Source organism: Kwoniella europaea, chromosome 1, assembly GCF_036810445.1.
Source record: "Kwoniella europaea PYCC6329 chromosome 1, complete sequence".
Classification (NCBI taxonomy): domain Eukaryota; kingdom Fungi; phylum Basidiomycota; class Tremellomycetes; order Tremellales; family Cryptococcaceae; genus Kwoniella; species Kwoniella europaea.
The window spans coordinates 4,308,666-4,330,780 of NC_089487.1; the positions used below are offsets into that span (position 1 = coordinate 4,308,666).

The 22,115-nt window shown below is 45.1% G+C and overlaps 10 protein-coding genes across 10 annotated transcripts; 4 read left to right on the top strand and 6 right to left on the bottom strand.

Annotated features, from left to right (window-relative positions):
• Window positions 1–1,282: 1,282 nt before the first annotated feature.
• V865_001633 (uncharacterized protein) lies at window positions 1,283–3,804 on the top strand (the record flags this gene model as incomplete). Its single annotated transcript, XM_066225449.1, has 8 exons — window positions 1,283–1,507; window positions 1,611–1,745; window positions 1,818–1,919; window positions 2,001–2,064; window positions 2,134–2,914; window positions 3,021–3,097; window positions 3,182–3,649; window positions 3,731–3,804. 8 exons carry the CDS (start codon window positions 1,283–1,285, stop codon window positions 3,802–3,804), a joined length of 1,926 nt encoding a protein of 641 aa, XP_066081546.1.
• Window positions 3,805–4,126: 322 nt separating this feature from the next.
• On the bottom strand, window positions 4,127–5,815 carry V865_001634 (uncharacterized protein; the record flags this gene model as incomplete). Its single annotated transcript, XM_066225450.1, has 9 exons — window positions 4,127–4,204; window positions 4,281–4,422; window positions 4,496–4,577; window positions 4,699–4,905; window positions 5,040–5,244; window positions 5,317–5,393; window positions 5,482–5,589; window positions 5,671–5,724; window positions 5,788–5,815. The coding sequence occupies 9 exons, from the start codon at window positions 5,813–5,815 to the stop codon at window positions 4,127–4,129; spliced, it is 981 nt and encodes a 326-aa protein (XP_066081547.1).
• Window positions 5,816–6,221: 406 nt separating this feature from the next.
• On the bottom strand, window positions 6,222–7,180 carry V865_001635 (uncharacterized protein; the record flags this gene model as incomplete). Its single annotated transcript, XM_066225451.1, has 7 exons — window positions 6,222–6,257; window positions 6,318–6,482; window positions 6,587–6,710; window positions 6,799–6,905; window positions 6,975–6,998; window positions 7,064–7,100; window positions 7,161–7,180. 7 exons carry the CDS (start codon window positions 7,178–7,180, stop codon window positions 6,222–6,224), a joined length of 513 nt encoding a protein of 170 aa, XP_066081548.1.
• Window positions 7,181–7,673: 493 nt separating this feature from the next.
• On the top strand, window positions 7,674–9,933 carry V865_001636 (cytosolic Fe-S cluster assembly factor NAR1; the record flags this gene model as incomplete). Its single annotated transcript, XM_066225452.1, has 5 exons — window positions 7,674–7,694; window positions 7,761–7,853; window positions 7,920–8,071; window positions 8,139–8,657; window positions 8,727–9,933. The coding sequence occupies 5 exons, from the start codon at window positions 7,674–7,676 to the stop codon at window positions 9,931–9,933; spliced, it is 1,992 nt and encodes a 663-aa protein (XP_066081549.1).
• Window positions 9,934–10,472: 539 nt separating this feature from the next.
• V865_001637 (uncharacterized protein) lies at window positions 10,473–11,099 on the bottom strand (the record flags this gene model as incomplete). Its single annotated transcript, XM_066225453.1, has 1 exon — window positions 10,473–11,099. The coding sequence occupies one exon, from the start codon at window positions 11,097–11,099 to the stop codon at window positions 10,473–10,475; it is 627 nt and encodes a 208-aa protein (XP_066081550.1).
• Window positions 11,100–12,207: 1,108 nt separating this feature from the next.
• On the bottom strand, window positions 12,208–12,549 carry V865_001638 (uncharacterized protein; the record flags this gene model as incomplete). The annotated part of the gene is made up of 1 exon (XM_066225454.1): window positions 12,208–12,549. The coding sequence occupies one exon, from the start codon at window positions 12,547–12,549 to the stop codon at window positions 12,208–12,210; it is 342 nt and encodes a 113-aa protein (XP_066081551.1).
• Window positions 12,550–13,358: 809 nt separating this feature from the next.
• V865_001639 (uncharacterized protein) lies at window positions 13,359–13,820 on the bottom strand (the record flags this gene model as incomplete). The annotated part of the gene is made up of 3 exons (XM_066225455.1): window positions 13,359–13,420; window positions 13,486–13,593; window positions 13,658–13,820. The coding sequence occupies 3 exons, from the start codon at window positions 13,818–13,820 to the stop codon at window positions 13,359–13,361; spliced, it is 333 nt and encodes a 110-aa protein (XP_066081552.1).
• A 2,907-nt stretch (window positions 13,821–16,727) lies between these two features.
• On the top strand, window positions 16,728–17,369 carry V865_001640 (uncharacterized protein; the record flags this gene model as incomplete). Its single annotated transcript, XM_066225456.1, has 1 exon — window positions 16,728–17,369. The coding sequence occupies one exon, from the start codon at window positions 16,728–16,730 to the stop codon at window positions 17,367–17,369; it is 642 nt and encodes a 213-aa protein (XP_066081553.1).
• A 147-nt stretch (window positions 17,370–17,516) lies between these two features.
• On the bottom strand, window positions 17,517–20,742 carry V865_001641 (uncharacterized protein; the record flags this gene model as incomplete). Its single annotated transcript, XM_066225457.1, has 3 exons — window positions 17,517–19,515; window positions 19,572–19,708; window positions 19,780–20,742. 3 exons carry the CDS (start codon window positions 20,740–20,742, stop codon window positions 17,517–17,519), a joined length of 3,099 nt encoding a protein of 1,032 aa, XP_066081554.1.
• A 293-nt stretch (window positions 20,743–21,035) lies between these two features.
• On the top strand, window positions 21,036–21,716 carry V865_001642 (uncharacterized protein; the record flags this gene model as incomplete). Its single annotated transcript, XM_066225458.1, has 1 exon — window positions 21,036–21,716. One exon carries the CDS (start codon window positions 21,036–21,038, stop codon window positions 21,714–21,716), a length of 681 nt encoding a protein of 226 aa, XP_066081555.1.
• Between the last annotated feature and the right edge of the window lie 399 nt (window positions 21,717–22,115).

Consider the following 22,115-nt stretch of genomic DNA (forward strand, 5'->3'; position numbering starts at 1 on the left):
GAATCCTCCTGCAGAGCCGCGAGGTTTGAACCACACCGCAAGAGTAGGCGTGTAATGCCCTCCTACGACTTCACCCTGACCTAGATGAAGGACAGTGACAGTCACTGTTGGAAATCTACCATCTTCGCTCTTCGACAGGGCTTCAGATGGCGGTGTTTCAAATTATCGTGAGGTGAGCTGACAGAGTCCTGAGAAAGAGGGATGAACACTCTCAAGTGACTTCCACATTCGACGTTCGAAATTGGATGGTTTGTACGTCCCCTTTCCCTCTGAGTCTCCTGGGACGATCAAATCGGTGAGTTCAAATGGGACGATGACATCTTTCCTATTATTTCTGTGACTGTTGACGAACGGGATCCAGTTTATTGAGATTTTAGGGCTGGTCTCTGGATCTGGACCTCTACCGTCGCTCATACTGAAGTTGTATATCGCTTGTGGTGGGTGAACGATTCCTTCACGAAGGCGATATTCAGGATTAGGCCTAGTGAATCATAGTGAAAAGCCTCACTTTGTTTAGTGAGCCGAAAGTCACACCATCTTGGGTTTGACTCTCCCTTGATGGGACCTATGATTTATTACATATTTCAAAAATGATGATGAAGATTTAGATGCGTGTAGAGATAAGAATACTTCGATCGTATCCGCCGGCTTAGTGCTAGATTTCTCTATTCCAGCACTGGACGTGAGCAAGGATAGTCTCGCCGAGATACTTCTGAGTGAGGACATGATGTATTGCCACTGTTTCTTGAACTGCTGAGGAGATATAGAAGCTTTCATAGATTCAAATACGATTGCATGATACATACATATATATATATATATCTATATATAACGGTGGTCCCAGCCTTCCGATCGAAGGTAGCAACGGTGAAAGGATAGCAATGACATCTGAATTCAGGCGAGAGGTTTCTGAAAACTTGCTGACTGTGTTAAAATATGCAATCTCCAGTTTGACCATCTGATAAATTGTCTCAAATCAAAGAACGTCAGACCACTGAAGTATAGTATTCTTGCCTTCGTATCTTACATACAAACCCTACGGTTTCACGTTCATGCACAGCACAGTATCTTTGCCACCTGGGTTTGCCACAAGTCAAGTACTCGGGTGGAGGTTGTCCGTTGGACTAAGCGTGTGTTTCTTTAGTGTAGGGTATCTCCTTTCATCCTCTCATCATTGCGATACCACCAAGCAGTGTTCATACTGGGTCTGAGATCACCCAATGATGGACTTGGTGCTCATGTTCGGTAATCGACTGTACTAGATCTGGGCGAACGACCAATCATGTCTCACGAAGTGATATACCACTACGTCGAGTCCATCGACCCCAATCTGACTTGTGCGATATGTCAGTCAGCACTGGTTGACCCAGTGACGACCATTTCGTGCAAACATACTTTCTGTAGGGACTGTATCACTCAAGCGATAGCTGTCAACCCGCAATGTCCGATAGATAGATCGGCTTTGAATATAAGTAGTCTGAGGGATACGGAACAGCTAGTGAAGCTTGTGAGTACCACCACCCACGATAAACACACCAGTCAAATCCTACCATCTATCTCATTATTCACACCATGGAGAAGGTGAAGCTGATGTCCATATGATGCTGTAGATGCTAGATGAACTGAAAGTGAAATGTGCAGCGGAAGATTGTGGGATGGAAATGCAACGAGGATTGTTATTAGCTCATTTATGGAGTTGCCCAAAGGCTATAATCACTTGTCAGGATGGTGATTGTGGATTATCCGTGGGTTCTTTCTTCTCATCAACCGTATCATCTCATTCAAATTGGTAGCTGATGACGCTTCTGCTGGGATAGATGGCACGACATCGATTACCCCATCATAGGGCGTATGAGTGTTTTCAGAGGAAGATGGAATGTAAGAAATGTGGGACTATGTTGGTTTTCAAGGACAGGGCGGTAAGTTGATACTACTTATATCTCCACATCAGATGATCTTCGCGATACCAAGAAGCTCATGGGCCAGTCTGCGATGATAAGGCTCAACTTAAACCTGATTGTTGTGAAGAGACTGCTACAACATGTGAAGTATGCAGTGAAACTCGTAAGTACCCCTAATTCTGAACTCCTCTGATAACCATCTGTACCCCGTTTGACCTACCATCAATTCCAGTGGGATCCGACAAGCATCTTCATCAATGGACCTGCCCTCAAGTTCTTGTTGCTTGTCCACACACTGCGCGAGGATGCCCAACCATCATCTCACGTTCAGATCTCCAAGCCCACCTGGACGCATGTCCATTCGAAGCGTTATCAGGATACTTCGAACAAAACGATGCAAGATTCAGACTGCTAGAGCAGAAGAACGAGACTCTTCAAGCCGAAGTGGATCTTCTAAAATCTGAATTAGTCAGTATCAGGCGAACTGGTGCTAGATCACCTGGATGGGGTCACGAGGGACTATGGGGTATAAGAGGTAACGCAGGGTTGAATCACTCTACTTCTCAACCTGCTCTCAACATTCCTAGCGCTCAGCATAATCATGGTACACAAATGGACCAGCAAAATTCACCTTCAACACCTGTCGCTCAATCGCATAATACTCAAGTACAACCACCTTCAACCGATAACACCGATACTACACCTAGATTGACCATTCCTGACCCTCAGGCTGGACAATCAGCATATTCGTCTCCCATATCGTTATCATCATCACCGCAGAACAACGGACCATTCCACGATCAAGGTATCACTGCTCGAGCTGCTGCGGACTTAGCCCACCATCGGTCGATGATTGCTCCTTCCTTTGGATCACATCAGTCGTATGCCGATTGGGCATTTAATCGCTTATCGTCGAATAACATGCCTAGTGTGGAAGATACTATTCATGCGTTGAGGGCTAGTGTGCTGCAGTTGGCTGGTGGGATGGATACGATGGAAAGGAGGAATGAAGAGTGAGTGGTTGCCTCACAAAATGACCTTCCTCATTCATCTGTCAAAATATCATTTCTGGGAAATAAACCCGGCAAAAGCAAACGCTGATCCTGATTCCTATTGCAGACGCACTATGACTGAAAGTCTGAGAGTACTAGAAGAAGTGAGTAGTCTGAGAGCTATCGTGACGACAATGAGAATGCGTGAGTCTCTCACAGCTCAGCTCCACTACCTGCTATTTTGTTTTGTCAGAACTGACAATGTGCTGCCTACACTGCGTCTGTCAGAGGTGATGATGGCCCAACCTACTCGAACATCTATAGCACGACATCCTAGTACACTCTTTCCACCTCCCAACTCCCATCTACCCATACCTCAACTGACCATACCCAACAGCCAAACTGTCAATTCCCATACCCATTCCCAAATCGATCGAAGCCAGATTCCCCATCATCACAATACATCTGAAGACCACTCAGGCGAACCCGTATCGGAAGATACATATCTCGACCCTGAACGGCCCCATTCCATAAGGGAATCTCATGCGTTCTCCACCCACACCAACAATGATGCGGGCAGTTCGACATCAAGCTTGATCACTGCATATAACGCTAATTCACGACATGGTACGGGAAGGACGATAGGTAGTGGTGCTGGATTGACGGGTAGGACCGTGGCCATTCCACCTCCCTCGATGTTGAATGGTAATGTTGATGGAGGCGAGGGAAGTCAGAGTATGGGAAGAAGTGGGAGTAGTGAGTACTATACTCGACATTGATCTTAGCAGTACAAATTGCCATAACAGTACTGATGGGGCGGTTCGGATGTGATGATAGGGTTGAGCAGAGCAAACCCTATGAATCTGATCAGAAAACAACCTTCAAGGTTAAGCAATCGACCTAGATTATAAGCAGATCATTTCTAAATCTAAACGACAATAGGAGAAGCTTAGGAGAAGCTGGTCTTCTCAACGATCTTAACGAATTACGAAACATGAGATTTTTTTACCTTCCTCAACCCCTCTCTTTTTCGGTATGATAGTACTGTGCATAAATTTGTGTGTATTTGTCTTTTGATTGTCTAAACCACATTCCATTTGTACTCCACCCATAAGTAAATAATGCATGCATCTGTCACTAGACGTGAAGAGTGTTAAGACCACCAAGCTTATCCATATCGTACCAGGAAGAAAATTTGCGGTTCTGTCAACACGATCGACACCGTCCAGCCATCTACTTCTTCTTTCCCTCTTTGGGTTTAAAGAAATTAGTTAATTTGGCCATATTATTCGTATTTACTTTCTTCAGTGCCTGGAAACCATTCGACATAAGCATAGTACATAGTACGGTGTGATTATGCGTATCTCCAAAATTCTGGTGAACTCACTTCTACACCTTTGGAAGTAGCTGGTGCTTTCCGTTTAGTCCCCTTGGAAGCGTTCTCTTTACCTGATGCTGTGGATGGTATTTGAGATGCAGCTATGGAAGCGGCCGTGCGATTTTTAAGGTGGGTTGAAAGTGGCGTAAAACTGTACATGTGAACATCAATTAGTAAGAAATGAATTCGATTCCGGTCTTCGTTTGAAAGAAAAGTTGACTCACTCGTACGATTCAGACAGCTGCTGGGTAATGGTGTTTGGTAGATATTGATTCAGATGTTCGATGGCAGCTTGAGTCCTGGCCACTGAAAGAAACAGAGAGGTAATTCATCAGTAGAGGGACTATGCTTGCCACAGCTGCGTCTTCCAACTGAGATTACTTTCCATTACTAGGGTAAAATGAGAATCGCAGTCGTCGGAACTCACATGCTCTCAACTCTTGGAATTCATCACCCATCAACCCATCTCTCCCTAACCCTCTTACTAGATGATCGAATTTCTCAAATTGCTCAGGTTGCGAGAAATGTTCGATCTTCTTCTTCAAGTGGTTGATCACGATAGGGATGGAAGGTTTATAATATCTCTGTGGAGTTGAGGTTGAGGATGAGGGAGAAGATGAAATGGTGGGTATCACTATTATCAAGAATCGTTGATCAGTAAATACACCCATGCTCCAATATATTTATGTCGAGATTTTTACGAGAGATAGCAATTCGATTGATGGATAGCATCCTCCATATTAGGTAAGGTATCAATCGCACACTCACCTTTCTTTTCGCAACAAGCCTTGAATACCCTCTTTACACACTTCAACTTCAGCAAACTATCTATATCCCTGTTAAATTTTGAAGATGAAATAGACGGCTGACCGGATTTGACAGGTTGGGTGAATGGTTCAGGAAGGGAGAATTGAGAAAGGGAAGATGCGGTTGATAGCAGGTCGGAAAAAGGTTGGAATGATTGAGCGTGGTTCTGATAGGGAATATCGACGTTATCTTCTGGCTGAGATAGAGCATGGCAAGATTTTGGATGTTGATCACTCACACCACCGCTTAGAGCTGTTATGATTGGAATTACCAAGAATAACGGATCGATAGGATAATGAATCAACATATTCCCAGCTACTCGATGAACTCAGTACTATCAGCCTCACTTCTTGATCGGAGGGATATATATCCGGTCACCGCTAAGTTAGGAGGGACACCATACCATCGATAGTGTTGTCACCTGTGAACCATGTCCTCCGCTGTGATCCGTTCAATTTGATCACCTCCAATATCGAGCTCTCACCATTGGGTAAGTACAGTTGCGGTTGACCTATATAGTAAAGCTATATCAACTCCCTACACTGCAGTATGTTGAAGCAATGATTCGAATGGATTGAGCTGATCAACATACCTGTACGGGGATGAGGTAATCTTAGATATCGGTGTGATTTCGATAAGTCGACATCTAGCGGTGATGAACAGGATTGAATTAGAGAGCTGGACTGGGATAGGGCGAGAGGAAACTTACCATCCTTGATGACTGATATGTACTCCATTGTGAGTTGGTCTTCGTAATGCTACGATCCTATGATTCTATGATCCTATGACTGGCTTGTATCCATCGTATATCCTTGCAGATATTGACCAGGATATAGGATAATCATGTTGACAGTGGATACGAGTAGCGCAATCAGACATCTTCAATCGTACTCGACGCGTCCGAGCTAATGTACGCCACGTGGAAACATCCTTTGGAAGCAGCCAAGCACGCGTCCATGCATCATCTAAGATCTTACTGTAGCTGGTCGTCCATCATGCATTCATCAACCTGCATGCTCTACTCGTACGATCCCATATCATTGGTCTTGTAGTAATGTTTCATATACACAACGCCATGATTGCCCGGCCCATTTGTATTTACTGTGACCAAACTGTTATGTTTGGTTTCACGTACTCATCCACCTAATCGACCCAAGCTCCCGTAGATTTGTGCCAATCCTAACGATCAAGTAGAACGGTCAGATAATGCTCATCTCTCAGCAGGACTATATAGCTCACCTCGATACCCTTTCCTGGTCCATAATCATCATAAGCCTTGGCACCTTCCGGGATAGGTACATGACTGGGACATGAATCCCTCTTGATCGCCCTCATGGTTCCTCCCTCGGGGATGGGAGGAAGAGGATCGGGTTTATCAATACAGGATGCGAATGGGTAGATCCACTATCAATCGACAATTGCCATTAGTCTCCAGCCATCATTCAGTCGTCTCCTCCAAGTATATGTATCAAATGATAAATCATGTTCATATGATTGGATTCACTCACATCAGCCCATTGTTCATCAAAACACCAAAGCATCGAGGAACATTCACTACAGAAAGCTCTTTCGGATCCATATCGTTCTTTCGGTTTATCGTCCTTATCGTACGACTTGACTGCATTGTATTTTCTACACCATCACATCCACCCCCAACACCACCCCGAAGCGAATGTTCAGCTTATGAATAGCGAATCACGGGAGACAGAAAGAGGTTCACTTGATCTTATCCTCTCCTCTTATCAACTTGAGAGTCTTGGTATTTCCCATGATATTGACTGAACCCATGTATCCCCCGACTTTACGACAAATTGAGCATTGGCATAACTGAGCAATGAGACAATCTCCACGATCAATACGACTCGTATAACGAGGATCATTACGATTCGAGCTTACCATATATGGTACCGGAGTATTAGACTGGAACGATATTCGGTCATAAGCTACTATGGAACTCATTTCGACAGCCGGGTCAAGCAGCTCACCTCGAGAGTGTATTTGACTGCTTTGCAGTGACATGATCTATCAACAATGTGTCAGTCACTGCATCTCACCCCACGCAGAAACAGTCAGCGGACTCACGCTTCAAGAAGGACTGGCATGTCGCTAGCTGTAGTATGCAAATTACCGCGGTATCTTGACTGATGAAATTATAGATACAGCTACAGCGATAGCAAATCGAACTGCATACTCACATGCACAAGCACAAGCACCAGAACCTGCGTGGGGGGTGGAGTGAGGTCATATCATCCACCTGGTCCGGACCACCTCCACCATACGCACCACACGGAACACCGAATGATAAAAGGGTATATCCACGTCATGTGGCTATTGATAATTATACATCCGAGTGCGGTGATGTCCGTGTGTTTGGGTGGCAAAAGAAGGGATGATCCGGAACGAGTAGGATCAAAGATATATCTAAAATCAAAAGTCAAAAGTCAGAACATGTAATGTAGGAGCTCCTCTTATCCTCGTCAAATCACATATATATATACATATTTACATCTCACCGACCGCTTCATCAGTCAGCCAGTCAGATTAAATCTGTTACTCTTATAGTCCGTTGTCCATCAACAACATCGACGTTACAGTATGGCTTTCTCAGGAGCATTGGTAAGTCATCACCCTCATCTCTCCTCCACCCGGCTTACTCAGCTAACCTGTCTGACTTGCTTTCAGACCATCACGGACTTGGACGACTTCCTTACCCCCTCCCAAGCATGTATCATACCAGTGAGGAACAAACCTACCACTACTGCGGAAGAGGGATCTGTAAGTTGTTTCTTAGGACCTTGCACATCAGTTGTTCGGCTGACAAATGTCGTCTTGTTTTGTCAGACTGAAATACAGATTGACTCCAATAACAACTACTATGAGGTATCTACATACCCCACGGACAATATTAACGGCGGACCAGGACCATCTACATTGAATGGTAAGAAGGCATTGGAAAAAGCTGAGATCAACCTGAATGACTGTCTAGCATGCAGGTAAGCGGTTAACACTCTTACCTTACTGTTTCTGCTACATATTCAGCTTACATACGTTCATTAATAGTGGATGTATCACTTCGACTGAATCATTGCTCATCACTCTCCAATCCCAAAACGAAGTTCTTGAATTCATACAATCTAACCCTACCGCTTTGGACCCAAATTCACCCTGTCATAAACCACGTTTACCAATCTTATCCATATCACCTCAAACGCTCGCTTCCCTCTCTGCAGCGTACTCTTCCGCCCAATCACGTCCTACCATCCCACTGCTAGTGTTGCTTCGTCGAATCAGAGCATTCTTGAGTAGGCCAGGGAAGGGAGGATGGAGAGTATGGGATACGACTTTCGCTAGACATATGAGTTTGAAGGAAACTGTTGTGGAATATCATGAGAGAAAGGATAAGAAAGATAAAGGGAAATCCACCGAACTACCCATGCTGGCAAGTGCTTGTCCGGGATGGGTATGTTATGCTGAGAAAGCTCAGGGGGATATGTTGCATCTTCTTAGTAATGCTAGGAGTAGTCAGGGGATTATAGGGGCATTAGCAAAGGATTGGTATGGACATAAGACGAATCACAAGTGAGCCATATACTCTTATGATCAAATACTAGAGGGTGAAAGCTGACCTTCTGATGATGATGACGACAGACCCAATGAGATATACCATGTTACCGCTATGCCATGCTATGACAAGAAACTCGAAGCTTCACGATCGGACTTTTACTCTTCGCTTTATTCGACCCGAGACGTAGATTGTGTTCTTACCACTGGTGAACTAGATTTGTTATTACAGGAACTAGGATTCGACCCTTATTTATCTGTACCCAACGAAGATACACCATTTTCAGGACAATCTGAAGAATCACCTTTTCCAGAACTGTTAAATCATGAGGGATCATCATCCGGATCGTACCTTGCAACTATCATACGTGAAATTCAATCATCTCACTCCAATCCTACGAAGATCAGTACGAGGGAGATACGTGGATCTACTGATAATGTAGAATACCTCATACATGATCTGGTAAGCGGAGAAGTGCTTTTCAAGGGAGCGAAAGTATATGGATTTAGAAATCTACAGAACCTAGTGAGAAAAGTCAATAAGGAGACCGGTCTGGGGAAAGGAGGTAGATCAGGTGCTGGAGCGGGCAAATTGAGTTTGGCAGTCGCTGCTCGACGTAGAAAAGCCAAGACTGCTACTTCGGGAACTTCAGGAACTTCGACACCTGGTGAGAGTGGTTTATCAGATGTGGATAGTATATCGTCTTTGTCCCTGTCAAGTGGAGAAGATAAGAAATTGGATTTCGTAGAGGTTATGGCATGTCCTGGAGGATGTGTGAATGGTGGTGGACAGATGAAACCTGTTTCTACCAATACCGTAGTTAACGGAACAGAAGATAAAATGGAAGTTGATGAAGAAGGGTATACTAGACCATTACCTGATGATGGAACAGATATTGATATCGACAAAGCAAGTAAAGCGAAAGATGGGTCACTGATTAACTCTGGTGTAGAAGAAGGTATGAGATGGTCAACCAAAGAATGGGTAGAGAAAGTTGAAGCTATTTATTGGAATGGATTACCTACTCCTCCACCTTCTCCACCACTCGAAGCGTCAAATATCAAGCTCAAACTATACAGATCCGAACCCAATGGTCATGTAGATGGACCAGCTCAGACAAATGGCCATGTGGACAGAAACCGACAAGCCGATCTGATCGCTGAACAGATTGTACGGAATGTTTGTGGTGACGATTCGGCCAAAAGATGGGAGTTCTTGAGGACAAGATTCAGGAAAGTAGAAAGTGACATTCTGGCTCAAGGTGGGGTGACGCTTGAGGCTGTTAAGTGGTAAATGTACAGTAATCATACGTGAAATGTTTTCACATGTCAATCTCCATAATTTGTACTCGTTGGTCAAAAGAGGAGCTATGTAGACGCAATAATATGTAACAAGTCAACGAATGCATATCATAGATGATGAACTAGCAGATTCAGGTATGGACAGATGGTTAGAGACATCATTTTGTATCAGCTTTCGATTCAATGTGAGCATGAGAGAGAGCGAGCTTCCGCAAGTCCAGTGGCAGTATAAGTTACTGTGTCTGGGATTTTATACGGGCCACACATTACCATGGGTGGAACCAGTAGGATATTCATGATTACCTTGAAGAAGACCATGTCTAAAGGTATGATCGATTTGGAAATTATCGTGATGGTTTGTACTTCCATTTGACATGGTTCCGCAGACAGTCATGATGCAAGTAGTTTCATCATCAGGACTGGGAATGAGAGAACAAGTCCTACCTCTCAAATTGTTGTCGAAGAATACAGTTCGATCAGCATCTACTTCTGGTCCCGATACATTTTGAGCCAAAGAAGGAACGAAAGTGATCATATCGCCGTCTTGTGAGTATCCACTGTAAGGTACATATGTAAGTTTTCTTTAAATTCTTTACCTAAGATCCTTCTTTTACCGTGGATACCCCCCGTGGCAGTCAAATCGGTTGTCCCAGAGCTTGGTCGAGCAGACCTCATTGTATTGGCCAAATTCGTTCGAAAGAAGATTCTGGTATATTTAGAATCTTTTGCATAAGGCTCATGAGGAATAATTTCATATAAACCTTGATCATCCCAATTGGTATTTGACAAGTTGAACTTCTTATCTTTCATTTGTTCAGCCAAATCGTCAAATCCGACTGTCGAGCTTGATTTCGGAGAGACTTCCACTACTGTGAAGACTCTGTCGGCTCTGACGATTTGACCCCCATCTTTGCTAAATACCAAATTGCACGAGAAATCTTCAGAGAGGTCTGGTCGTTTGTCTTCTTCGTCTTCCACCTCGGATTCAGCCGTAGCTCCAGTCGAGTCAGGGACAGCAGTAGCTGTGCCATCGGTCGAGACGTGGCCCCCGAAGTCAATTAGGCCGCCTGTGACGTCCACCGAGGCTTTTCTGGAAGGTGAAGTGGTGGGAGAGGAAGGAGAAGAATCGAGCTCCATATTTCCCAGGTTCATATCCATGAGGGAACGCGAGGACTGCCTTTTTTCTGTGTTTCTCGAAGATAATGTTGATATCGCAAGAGTTGCCGCTTATCCCAGAGATGAAATATGGGGGATGCGTGGATTTGATAAGAAAAGAAAACTCTAAAAGCAAAGTTGAATTGCTGGAGTTGCGTTCGAATACTGTACAACGTAGGGGCGGATTGGCTGTTGTATTTCCACTTTTTTCTTTTTTCCTTTTCTTTTTTAGAAATCTTGAGCCTTCCTGCATCAGGCTAGGGTCAACTCTGCGGATAATCTATCATCGTTTAGCTATTCGCCATCCACAAGAATATACCCGTCACAAAGGGCACCTGGCCTGAAACATGTTTCCACTCGGTTGATGTGGTTCAGTCAAAGGTGATCACAGCTTCCTGACGCAGAAAGGACCAAGTGGCCAGACAATATCGCCATCATGGCCGATGTTATCGCATCATGACTGAGGATATGGAACCTGTGGAGGTGTTCGAAGTGTGCAGTCACAATAGTAACTAGAAGCAGTCAGACATAAGTTGGTGTTTCTTGAACCCGAGTTCAAGTGCTTCGTAAGTTCTTGTGTCGAAGCTGCACAGCTTGCTGGAATTTGAAAAGCTCAAATGGGCTGTTTGGAATGACGCCAGCGGGCTCTATAATCAGCGAGATGTTTCAAAATACCCCAAATGGCTATGCTGACACGTCATGCAGTCTCTCTTTCCAGAGGCCTTGAGCGACTTCCGTTGAGGGACTATAATGCTCTGACAATCTTTTCTTGCTTAGAAGGCAAGACGCAGCTTCAAAGGAGAATCTCGTGACGGGTGCCACATCTGTTTACCTACCGTCTTCGACAATATCGTGGATATACTAACACTGTATCGGAACACCATTCCTTGTGACCTGCAGCATGACACCGAGAAGGTCTTCAGACCATATACTGCTCTACCGTATGCATAATCCCTCTCGTATTTTCAACTATGGGGTTTCCATACATTTACTCTACTTCATCTTCTGACTCCACTTTATCATTCCTCGACCTCTTATGGTGTTCAGCCCAATATCACAAGCATTTCTTCTCCTGATGAAGAGGTGCATGCCCGAAAGCGAGTCACTGTACCTAAGCCTGAGTGGCGGTGGCAACATTCTCGCTTGCATCCACAACTGAACGTACATTCTCACTAATGAGGTCAATGATATTATCCGGGCAATTCGATACAGTCGTACCATCCTGATTAGATTCAACTACGACAAAATGCCTTTGTTTATCCTGTCCTCGGATCGGGATGATACTGCATTCGACCTCGGTAGACTGATCCTGATCTTGTCCACTCTTCTTGGTGAAAGCCCAATAAGAGTAATCACATTGTGAATGGGTGATCTCTCGGAAATTCAAGATTCGAGAATCAGATAATTCGGAGGTTTCGGGGTACCAGTTATTCTCGGTTGTAACAACAGGCATGGTGAGCTCCGTGTGCTGTAAGCGCTGTTCTTGAGTCTAACAAAAGTGTGAAGTGACTCGGTAAATGAGAGATTTGGGCTCGATCAATGGACATTCGTTTGTGAATGTTTATTGAGCGAGCCATACTTTGACAAATTGCTGTTATTTATATCATGGGCAAGGAGTCAACGCGACAACATAAAGTGAAAGAGGAAGCATAAGTACGCTGACATCCTGGTACATCGGAAATTCCGTGGGCTCTTGCCCGACCAGGTCGGAACCGCGCGTTAATCGGAGGTGCTCAAGTTTAATCACCCATGTTAAGCAGATTACGAAAGCCCGGCAGCTGACTTGAAGCTTGGCCAGTACCATGATCTCTAGTAAGGCATCATACAGGACAAAGAACCAGCTTCTTTCACGACATAAATCTGCAGCCCTCGTAGATACTGCAGTGCTGTCAAAAGAACCTAATGTGGCAGCTGTAAATTGCTTCGCGCGATCAAAGGTTATATTCCACAAGCAGTCTTTGAACCCCACAGGAAAGAGTGACAATTTACATTCCACACATACAATTTACTTTAGTAGACACACCGAAACTTCCGGAACAACAAGAATATTTGAGGAGCTTTACAAGGTTTTACAAGAATTTCACCAACAACGTAGATGACAGACTACAAGTACAGAGACAAGGAAGAACAAGAAGAAAAAGTTCGCACTGCTATGAGATTACGGTAGAGGTACGTTTGATTTGAGCATTGATTGACTTGATGCCAAATCGAACACACAAACTGCAATCCCTGAAGCAGATCCTACACTTGCTATGAGCAAGTTTACCAGCCACCGCCACCACCGAGGTTGGTGTTACCACCTGAACCGATGTTTTGAGAGTTGGCTAACAAAGTTGTGTCATCAGCCCTATACTCCATAATCGCAGTTCACAAGGGGACTAAAGCTTACAGTTACCCTTGTTGGTGGAGCCAGCACCGGTGTTTTGGGATCCCGCACCAGCACCGGCGAGGTCACCCTTGGAGAAAGCACCGGCGAAGTTACCGTTGTTATCGGTCACTACAAGTTTGTAAGCAATCAGATATCGTTATTCGTAAGTGATGGTGAATGCAGTCGTACTTACAGATGTAGATGTTACCAACAGTGACTAATTTGTATCCAGGAGGAACAGTAGGGGGAGCTTTGGTGGCACCTCGAGCGTCGAGGTCGATAACTTCGACTGGGGCAGCGATGGCTCCGAAGGAGAGGGTGAGGAGAGCAGCAGTGAAGATGGTTGAGAACTTCATGTTGGCTTTTGTTCGATTTGGTTGTTTGGTAATAAGTCAAGGTGAGCTTTAGTTGGATTGTTGTGTTGTGTTGTTGTGGATTGTGTTGAAGAAAAAAAGTAGAAATCGAACCAGTCTGAACAGGGGTATTTATACCTTTTTTTCGAGTTGGTCTCACTTAGATTCCTTTCCATAAATAAGTGGAGAAAGCTAAGTGTAGTAATGAACGTTCAATCTATGAGATTTCGTAGGTCTCATCTCGGTGTCTGATCACTCCTCATCCTGTGAACATTCACACCCGTCATAAACCTACTTTGGGAAGCGAGATCAGACCGAATATCATAAGATCATGTCGTCGCCATCGAGCTCCGATACTCTGTTTGCAATCTCAGCCCAGCAAATTCTTATAGTAGATAATTTGGATCGTGTACATAAGTCAATCACGAAAATTGACGAGCTCTCGTTGCGTTTAGATAACTCTTGCTTCTTTCTCTTCTCTCCAACTTCAATGATCGACCTCGCCAAGCCAGGAGTAAGGCCGTTGTGACTCTCCTATCCACTTAGTACCTCAATGAGTATCCAAATGAATTTCCCCAATTGAATTCGTCACTACGAATACTGCCACGAGAGTCTAAGGATACCGAAATTATCTTCAATATTACAAATTAAGAAAAATCAGCTCCATGCCATGTGCTGCGGCGTAGTACATAATCTTGATAACCACGTTCCATCTCGACATTTCGAAAAATCGGAGCAGGCCCCTCCGCCGGATGAAGGATGCATACTTCGGTCTGACGTTACCTAGTATTTCGTTAACTAATTCTGGAGCCGAATGATCCTTAGTCTAGGCCCCACGTTCACCGGGATTATTGAAAAGCTCCAAGTATAGAATATATAGCTTAGTAATCGAGGATGTTCTCTTCAACGACAGACAGGTGTCAAGTCGAAGCTCTAGTCCCATGATGAACTTTGGCCTAGATCTCCCGGAAGTAGTGGTTTCAACTACAATAATACCTCTGTGACCATCTACCTCATACCTTTTCGATTATGCCAAGACAGCTACTCCAATATAGATCGCACTTACGAGCGCTGAAGGTCGGTGCGTCCAGTATGCTTGTATATGGAAGGATCCTGTAGTAGGAATTTCGTAAGGGTATCTTTAGCGAGATTCATCAACGTGAATAGGATATGTATGTACGGGTAGTGTGAAAAGGATATTAGGGGATTTTGGTAATCGATAAACAATCGGTACTAAGGTGAATTTTACTTTTGTCACTACATCACATGATCACTAGCTGGATCTACCTTAACATTGCTTGGGTTATCCGCAGCCCCACAATCGATTTTGGGAAAGGTAAGCGTAGAGTGGAATGCTTCAATTCCTCAATATTGGAGTAAACAGTACGGGAGAACGAAGGAATGGAAAGTTTCGGTTAGACTCATCCGCAGGGAGTGCGTCTCAAGCAAAATTCAATCATTACCAAATCTGTACCATACTGTAGTCACCGGATGTATATTAACATCAAGTTATTCTTTGAAAAGGCAATGGCCGTAGCATTCCAGCTTAGGCCCCACACACATGATTCCATTTCAGGCATAATGTAGACATAGACGTAAGTAAGGAAATTACGATAATGAACGGGATGATTTTCAGGTACAATAGAAATGGATCGATGTACGCAACTTACTAACCGGTTGAAAGCCTATTCCATGGGAATGGCAAACGTTATTTACTCTTTTTTTTGGGAATAGGATTGTCTGATCTTGCACCATCAGTGTTGCTAAATTGCGCCAATAACAGCTGTTCATAGCTAGTGATTTCCAATGAAACACAGAAATTCAGTGTATTGGTGTGAATGTTGGGAGTACGAGGATGTCAATCCGTGCTGCCTATGTACCGTAATCACAATCCAATTCGAGTTCAAGATGGTCAGGTACAATAGAAATGGATCGATGTACGCAACTTACTAACCGGTTGAAAGCCTATTCCATGGGAATGGCAAACGTTATTACTCTTTTTTTGGGAATAGGATTGTCTGATCTTGCACCATCAGTGTTGCTAAATTGCGCCAATAACAGCTGTTCATAGCTAGTGATTTCCAATGAAACACAGAAATTCAGTGTATTGGTGTGAATGTTGGGAGTACGAGGATGTCAATCCGTGCTGCCTGTATGTACCGTAATACAATCCAATTCGAGTTCAAGATGGAAGTCGCAATATGGAGTGAAGTGGAGAAGTGTGGATGTTGATCACGGGACTTGACAGATGAAGACGAGCGGATGTTCTCTTGCGGATGGTTTTGGAGGTCGATTCGAAGACATGCAGACCTCACCCCTTCTGCTGTTCACTTCCATCATGCTCATACTTGGCACTGCCTGGATAACAGTTGTCTAGATTGACTAGATAATGGAGAAAGCCTCATACGAGGAAGGACCAAGCCTGAGCCTAGGTCACCATGCGAAATTCCGGATCTTGACATGCGGACGACACAATTCAGAAATGAGTCACAGCAACCAAGACAACATCAGCAGGCACAGGCAGAGGATGCCGACTGATTGAAATAGATGGCCAAAGGAGAGTCAGCGGGTGAGGAAATATCAAATATTCTCATTTGTAAACAAAGAGTCCTTCATTCCCTTCTACGTCATTGCGAAGTCCAGCTCATAAAGATGATTTGTTCATAGTGAGCATGACAATGCAAGTCCCGCAAGCTAAGACCATGTCTTTTGACAGGCCCCAAACGAGCCACAACTCGCTTGACCCAATGTATGTTCTTCAGTCGTATACCGTGAAATCCTGGCTCTTTCTCTGATATTTCTGTACGTATATATAAACGCTGATCCCCAATGATCATATCCTCCGTCCAAATCCAGGCCGAGTTAGTTATTCGCCCTCACACCTCGCTAAGAGTCATTTACATCTTCATCATGAGTCTCCAACAATCAGCATCAGAGATTTTAGTGGTCCGACGAGACTTTTCGATCAACTTGGACTCTACCTCGTCTGACGGACAGCTTCCGGAGGTTATCAGTTTGGATCCTTCCAAGTTCATCGGCCCAGAGGCTCGAGACAGCTTCCTAGTCTCGACCGATGCCCATGGGAGATTCAGAACGTGTTCAGGATGGAAACTTACATGCCGCAATAAGGTAGGCGTTCATCTTCACTTTGAGGTACTTACAGGCGGAAGTAGCAGTGTATTATCAATCGCAAGATGTTATAGAACGCCCAACACCATGGGTCCAAGTCGTCCGGATTATTGGAATGGTCAGTCAACTTATACCGAAATGACATTGCCGTCGGGAATAATCAGCGATCAAGCTAGGGGAAAACCCACATGGACGGTCACTGAAGACGTCATATCCAAACTTAGCAACGATCTATCAGACTTATTCGGTAGTGATGATAGGACCGTTCAGGCTGATCCTCTCAAGGGCAAATACCTTTCCCAAGTGCGTCCAAACTCAGAACGCTTTGTAGGCCAATCTATCACTGCTTCGCCTGATGTCCCGGGAACTTACTGGCTCACAGTCTGGGAGAAAGTCGAGAACCTGGATGAGGTATTGTTCTGATTGTGTCGAACGATCGTCCTACTTGACATTTATACTGTGTGCGTCAATAGCGAATAAAATATATACCACAAAATAATTCGATAGGGTCATGTCTGTATGCATTTCAGCATAGTAGGACTACCTTCATCAGTCGTAAAACCCTTACTGTTATAGACTATCAAAGAACGACAAATCCTGAGCTGACAAACCCCCTTTCCCATTTCCCTGATACGGACCAGTAGCAACAGCTACAGCCGAATTGGTAGGTTGTGGTGTAGGAGTGGTAGTTCTTGAAGGCTGCAATGATCCACCGAATATCGGACTATCGAAATTACCAATGCCCATTCTTATTCCTACCCCAGTTGTACCAGTGGGCTCGGGTCTCGTGTTTTGAGCAGTATCATTCTCATCCAAAAGGTTATTCGATCTGGAATTGGGTCTACCAGGTGGAGGAGGACTAAGGAATGGGAATCCCGCTGCACTCCCGCCTGCCGTACCTTGGGATTTGGGTGGAGGAGCTATAGCAGGAGCGACGGGACTTGGAGGTGCAGGCCATCTTTTACCTTTCGTTGCGGATGCTCCCGCTATCAAGTTGAGAGTGGGTGTATGATCCAATGATCCAGGTCGGGCATGATTAGCAGGGGTAGATAATGATTTGGTAGACCCTGGGGTACTAATTGCTGTTGATCTGACAGGTGTCTGGGTTTGCGTTTGCTGTAAGTTGGATGGGATTGCTGATGGTCTCGCAAAAGCATGTGCGGATGCATGTACGGGGGCAGACGTAGTCGTGGTGCTTTCGAAGGCGGAGAAATCACCGAAATCGTCAAATGTAGACGTTGACGCATGTTGAGGTGTGCCGAAGTCATCGAAATCTCCAAAATCGTTGACCGGGCTTTTGGCCGGTGGGACAGAAGTCAGCTTATTGACTAGGGATGATATAGCTGGGTTGGATGGTGGAGGTGGAGGAGGTGGAGAAAGCGAGACGGTCGGTGTATTCGAGCGGGAGGGTACAAGGGGAGCAGCGATGATAGGTGTTGAGGGTGATTTGACGGAGGGTTTAACGGGCGCACTAGGTCCAGAGTTGGAGTCGAGGGAGAGGAAATCATCCCATGCATTTGAAGGTGATGATATCGCCTGAGCGGGGGACTGTACAATAGAAGATGTGGATGACCGAGGTTGAGCTGATCCATCGAAGTGAAGATCACCTAGTAGGTCCATATCAGTTGGCGGAGGTAATTTCATTCTAGCTACGAATTTACCACTGCTTGATCTCGGCGCGGGTGAAGCACTTCTAGGAGGTGGAGCTAAAGGTTTGGGTAGTTGTGTCGGTTTAGAGTTCAATAGACTCTCCAAAGAAGCTATCTGCTCGTTCCGTCCTGGTTCTAATGCTAACAAGTCTCCCACGCCTTTCTCTGGGGGTTTCAATGATGGTACTTCCGATAAGAAAGAGAAGTCATCTGCTGATAGTTCTAGATCTTTATCACTGTTCTCCTCATTCTCTTGAGTGGCGGTCTGTGACTTATTACGCGATAATCGACCAAAGAATCTTGATACCGCAGAGGGAGCCGCTTGCACAGGTTGTGAAGGCTGTGCTTGTGTTTGCGGTAAAGTGCCCGAGGGAGCCGAATGACCGATATCATTGTTGACATTTGCCCCCGCAGGGGCAGGAGGTGCAGGTGAGTTGGGTCTGGATGAGGCGATCGAGATAGATGGTGCTCTTGAAGAGGGTTTGGAAAAAGGCTTGATATCTGTTGAATGTCTCTCGTTATTCAGATCAGGTGATGCCAATGATATCGACTTCCTCTCCAAAACCCCTCCACCTGATGTGGTTAGCTGTCTTTCTGGAACAGGTCTTTTGCCCCAAAATGACCATTTGCTTTTATTCTGTTCTTCTTGTTGGGATATGGCATCCTGTGAGGGTGCATCTGGTTCACCGAGCATCGATCTGCTGGTCCACGATGGTTCCAATTCGGAACTGGCCAAGGCCAATGGGTCAACCCTAGTCGGTTGGCGAGATGTGGTCGTGGTTAGCAGAGAGGTCGAAGGAGCAGGGTTGGGCCTTTGTAAGGCGTATACGTATCGTTCGTGGGTCATGAGAGAGGACAGAACGGGAGGGTAGATATTGATGTCGGGCGGTATAGCTGACAAAGAGCGTAATCGATCGAGACTATAAGAAACGACTCATCAGTTTCATACGATCTGGCGAAGAATATGCAGACTAACGTATCATCCTCAAGCTTCTTCACCTTTTCCTCAAACTGCAATTCCTCTGCACCTGTCATCTTTTCTAATTCTTGGTGGATCAAACCACCCAGTAAATCTGTCCAAGCCTTTGTCAATCCATCTATTTTGTCCTGTGGCTATGTACAATTTCATTGAATATCAGCATCGGAACTTCACTTCAAATACCTAATTTTGAGACAAGACGTACCGCCCTTTCATACTTGACACGTATCTTCCGCTGGGCTTCTTCCCAATCATCATCCCCTTTCGGTCTCTCTTCCACCACAGGTCTCACAGCAGGTCTAGCTCTTCCCCAACCCTCCCCTTCGTCTGCTTCGTCATCCTCGTCCTCTTCTTGAGGGATAATAGGCGATTTGAAAGAGGTTTGAGCTTCCTCGCCAAAAGACGTATCACCCCAAGAAGTATCATTCTTCCCACCCCCCCAAGACAGATCTTCTCCACCCCATCCACCTGAATCTTTCTTGGCTGTGATGGTGCTAGGCCCAGCATTATTGCCCCACGGATCATCCCCTCCCGAGCTGTAAGACGGCCCAGCTGAGAAACCGCCAAATTCGTCCCCAAAAGAAGGCGACTTGGGTATTGGAGTGAGATTGGTAGAGGTCGAAGCGAAGGGTTCGTCATCGAAGGTAGAAAGCGGTACAACAGGTGGAAATGCAGCGAGAGCAGGTGAGGATGTTTTAGGAGGAGATGAGAGTTTATCAGGAGAGACGATTGCAGATCGTGCCGAGGTATCCTGAAGATCAGGTGATGTCGGTAGAATGGAAGGGTCTTTGACTGGCGATTCGCTTGAGCTCCAAGTGGGTTGTTGATCGTTTGCTTTGTCAAGCTTAGGTGGTGATTCACTTTCCGCTGGTGTAGGTGATTTGTCCTCCTCAGTATCATCAACTCCCCAAGGTGCGTGGTCCTCCCCTCCCCAGCCGGGAGTCTCAACTGTACTCTCGTTCGGTTCTGCCACTTCTTTCTCTTCATCGTCATCATTCTCAGGTGTTTTCTGTAGGTCAGTCTTGGTCGCATGCGTCACACCCCATGGATCAGAGTCGTCGAACCTTGGTGGAGGTGTCGTCCTTCCCGGTGAGGGCATAGTCATTGATATCGACGAAGATGGTTTGGATGGCGTGGACCATGAAGGTCCTGCCCACGGGTCGTCCATCCTGGGCTATGACAGAGCTGTACTACGATAGTGTTGTTGTGAGATAAGTTCAAGTTGAGGATGTTGATAATGGTGGTGATGAGTGAAATGCGAGTGGACGGTGGACTGTCGGTGAGTAGTGTCGCGTGGATCATCGTGAAGCTGTGAATCCTACATTTCACCCTTTCTTCACTTGTCTTTGCGTTCATATCACCCATAGCACACGATATATCGTCTTCACTTCCACTGATAGTATAGTAGACGACCAATCCCGGCCTATCTGATCCTTATTAGGCAGGTCAATACCCTCGACAATGTCCAAACCGCCCATAACCACCCCCACAACCAGCAATCCCACCAAGAAACATCGACCCCGTTCATCCTCCTTATCACTATCTATCGCTCGTTCTCCCTCGGTGCTCTCGTCAGGTCTATTCTTCCCTTCATCCCCTCATCCGCCGCAGGACGAAGAAGCGCTGGAAGATGAAATACAACATCATCCAAATGTATATGGTATCCATCCGTATGGTAATCAGATGAGGAGGGTTATCTCCGCTGGGGGTAAATTGGACCCTATACATGATGATGATAATATTGAAGATATAGTTGGGGTAAAAGCAAGCTCTAGTGTATCTCATCTACCATCTACCATCAACAAATCACCAAAAATACCCATCTCAAATACCACAACTCTATTTAAGGGGCTTAACGAAGAATTAGATGATCATGATCATGCACATGTTGATATCGACGATGGTTCTATACCACTATTACCAACCAGGAAAGTATCTTTTCAACCCCTCGCTTCAGTTCGGGATATCGAATCGGAGATGGACAACTTATCAGAATCAGATGTACGTAGTCAAATAACGTATGAAGGACCATTTCAACCTCCCGACTCGAAAGAGCTATTATCGATAACGTTTAGTGTGGTAGGTGTGGTGATACTGGCTGTCGCTGCTGGATGTACGACAATATTCGATTGGGTATTATAACGCCGTGCTCAATATTTTTAGGTCTTAGAGATCAGAGGAATAATTATCAAATGGGGTTGGAAAGCGGAATGATGAGGTTGATCTATCGATCCAACCATCAATATAAAGCGAATCCATCATGGCTCATATCTCAGTATCATCCTTGTTCCATTCCGAACTTACGACAGAGGGACTGAGGAACTGGTATCTCGATAATCCTCAGTATTGCGGCATATTATAGCAAGACATGCTTTTCGTGCCCAAGTTACGGGAACAACCCGTTCGGCTGGATCACCAAATTGGTATCATTTGAAGCCTTAAGACCGAATCATCTCTCTCGTCATGAAAAACTTTTTCAACAAAGAGGTTCGATCCTGGAACTAATTGGCTTCATCGCGTCGGACGACTCACGATTATTTG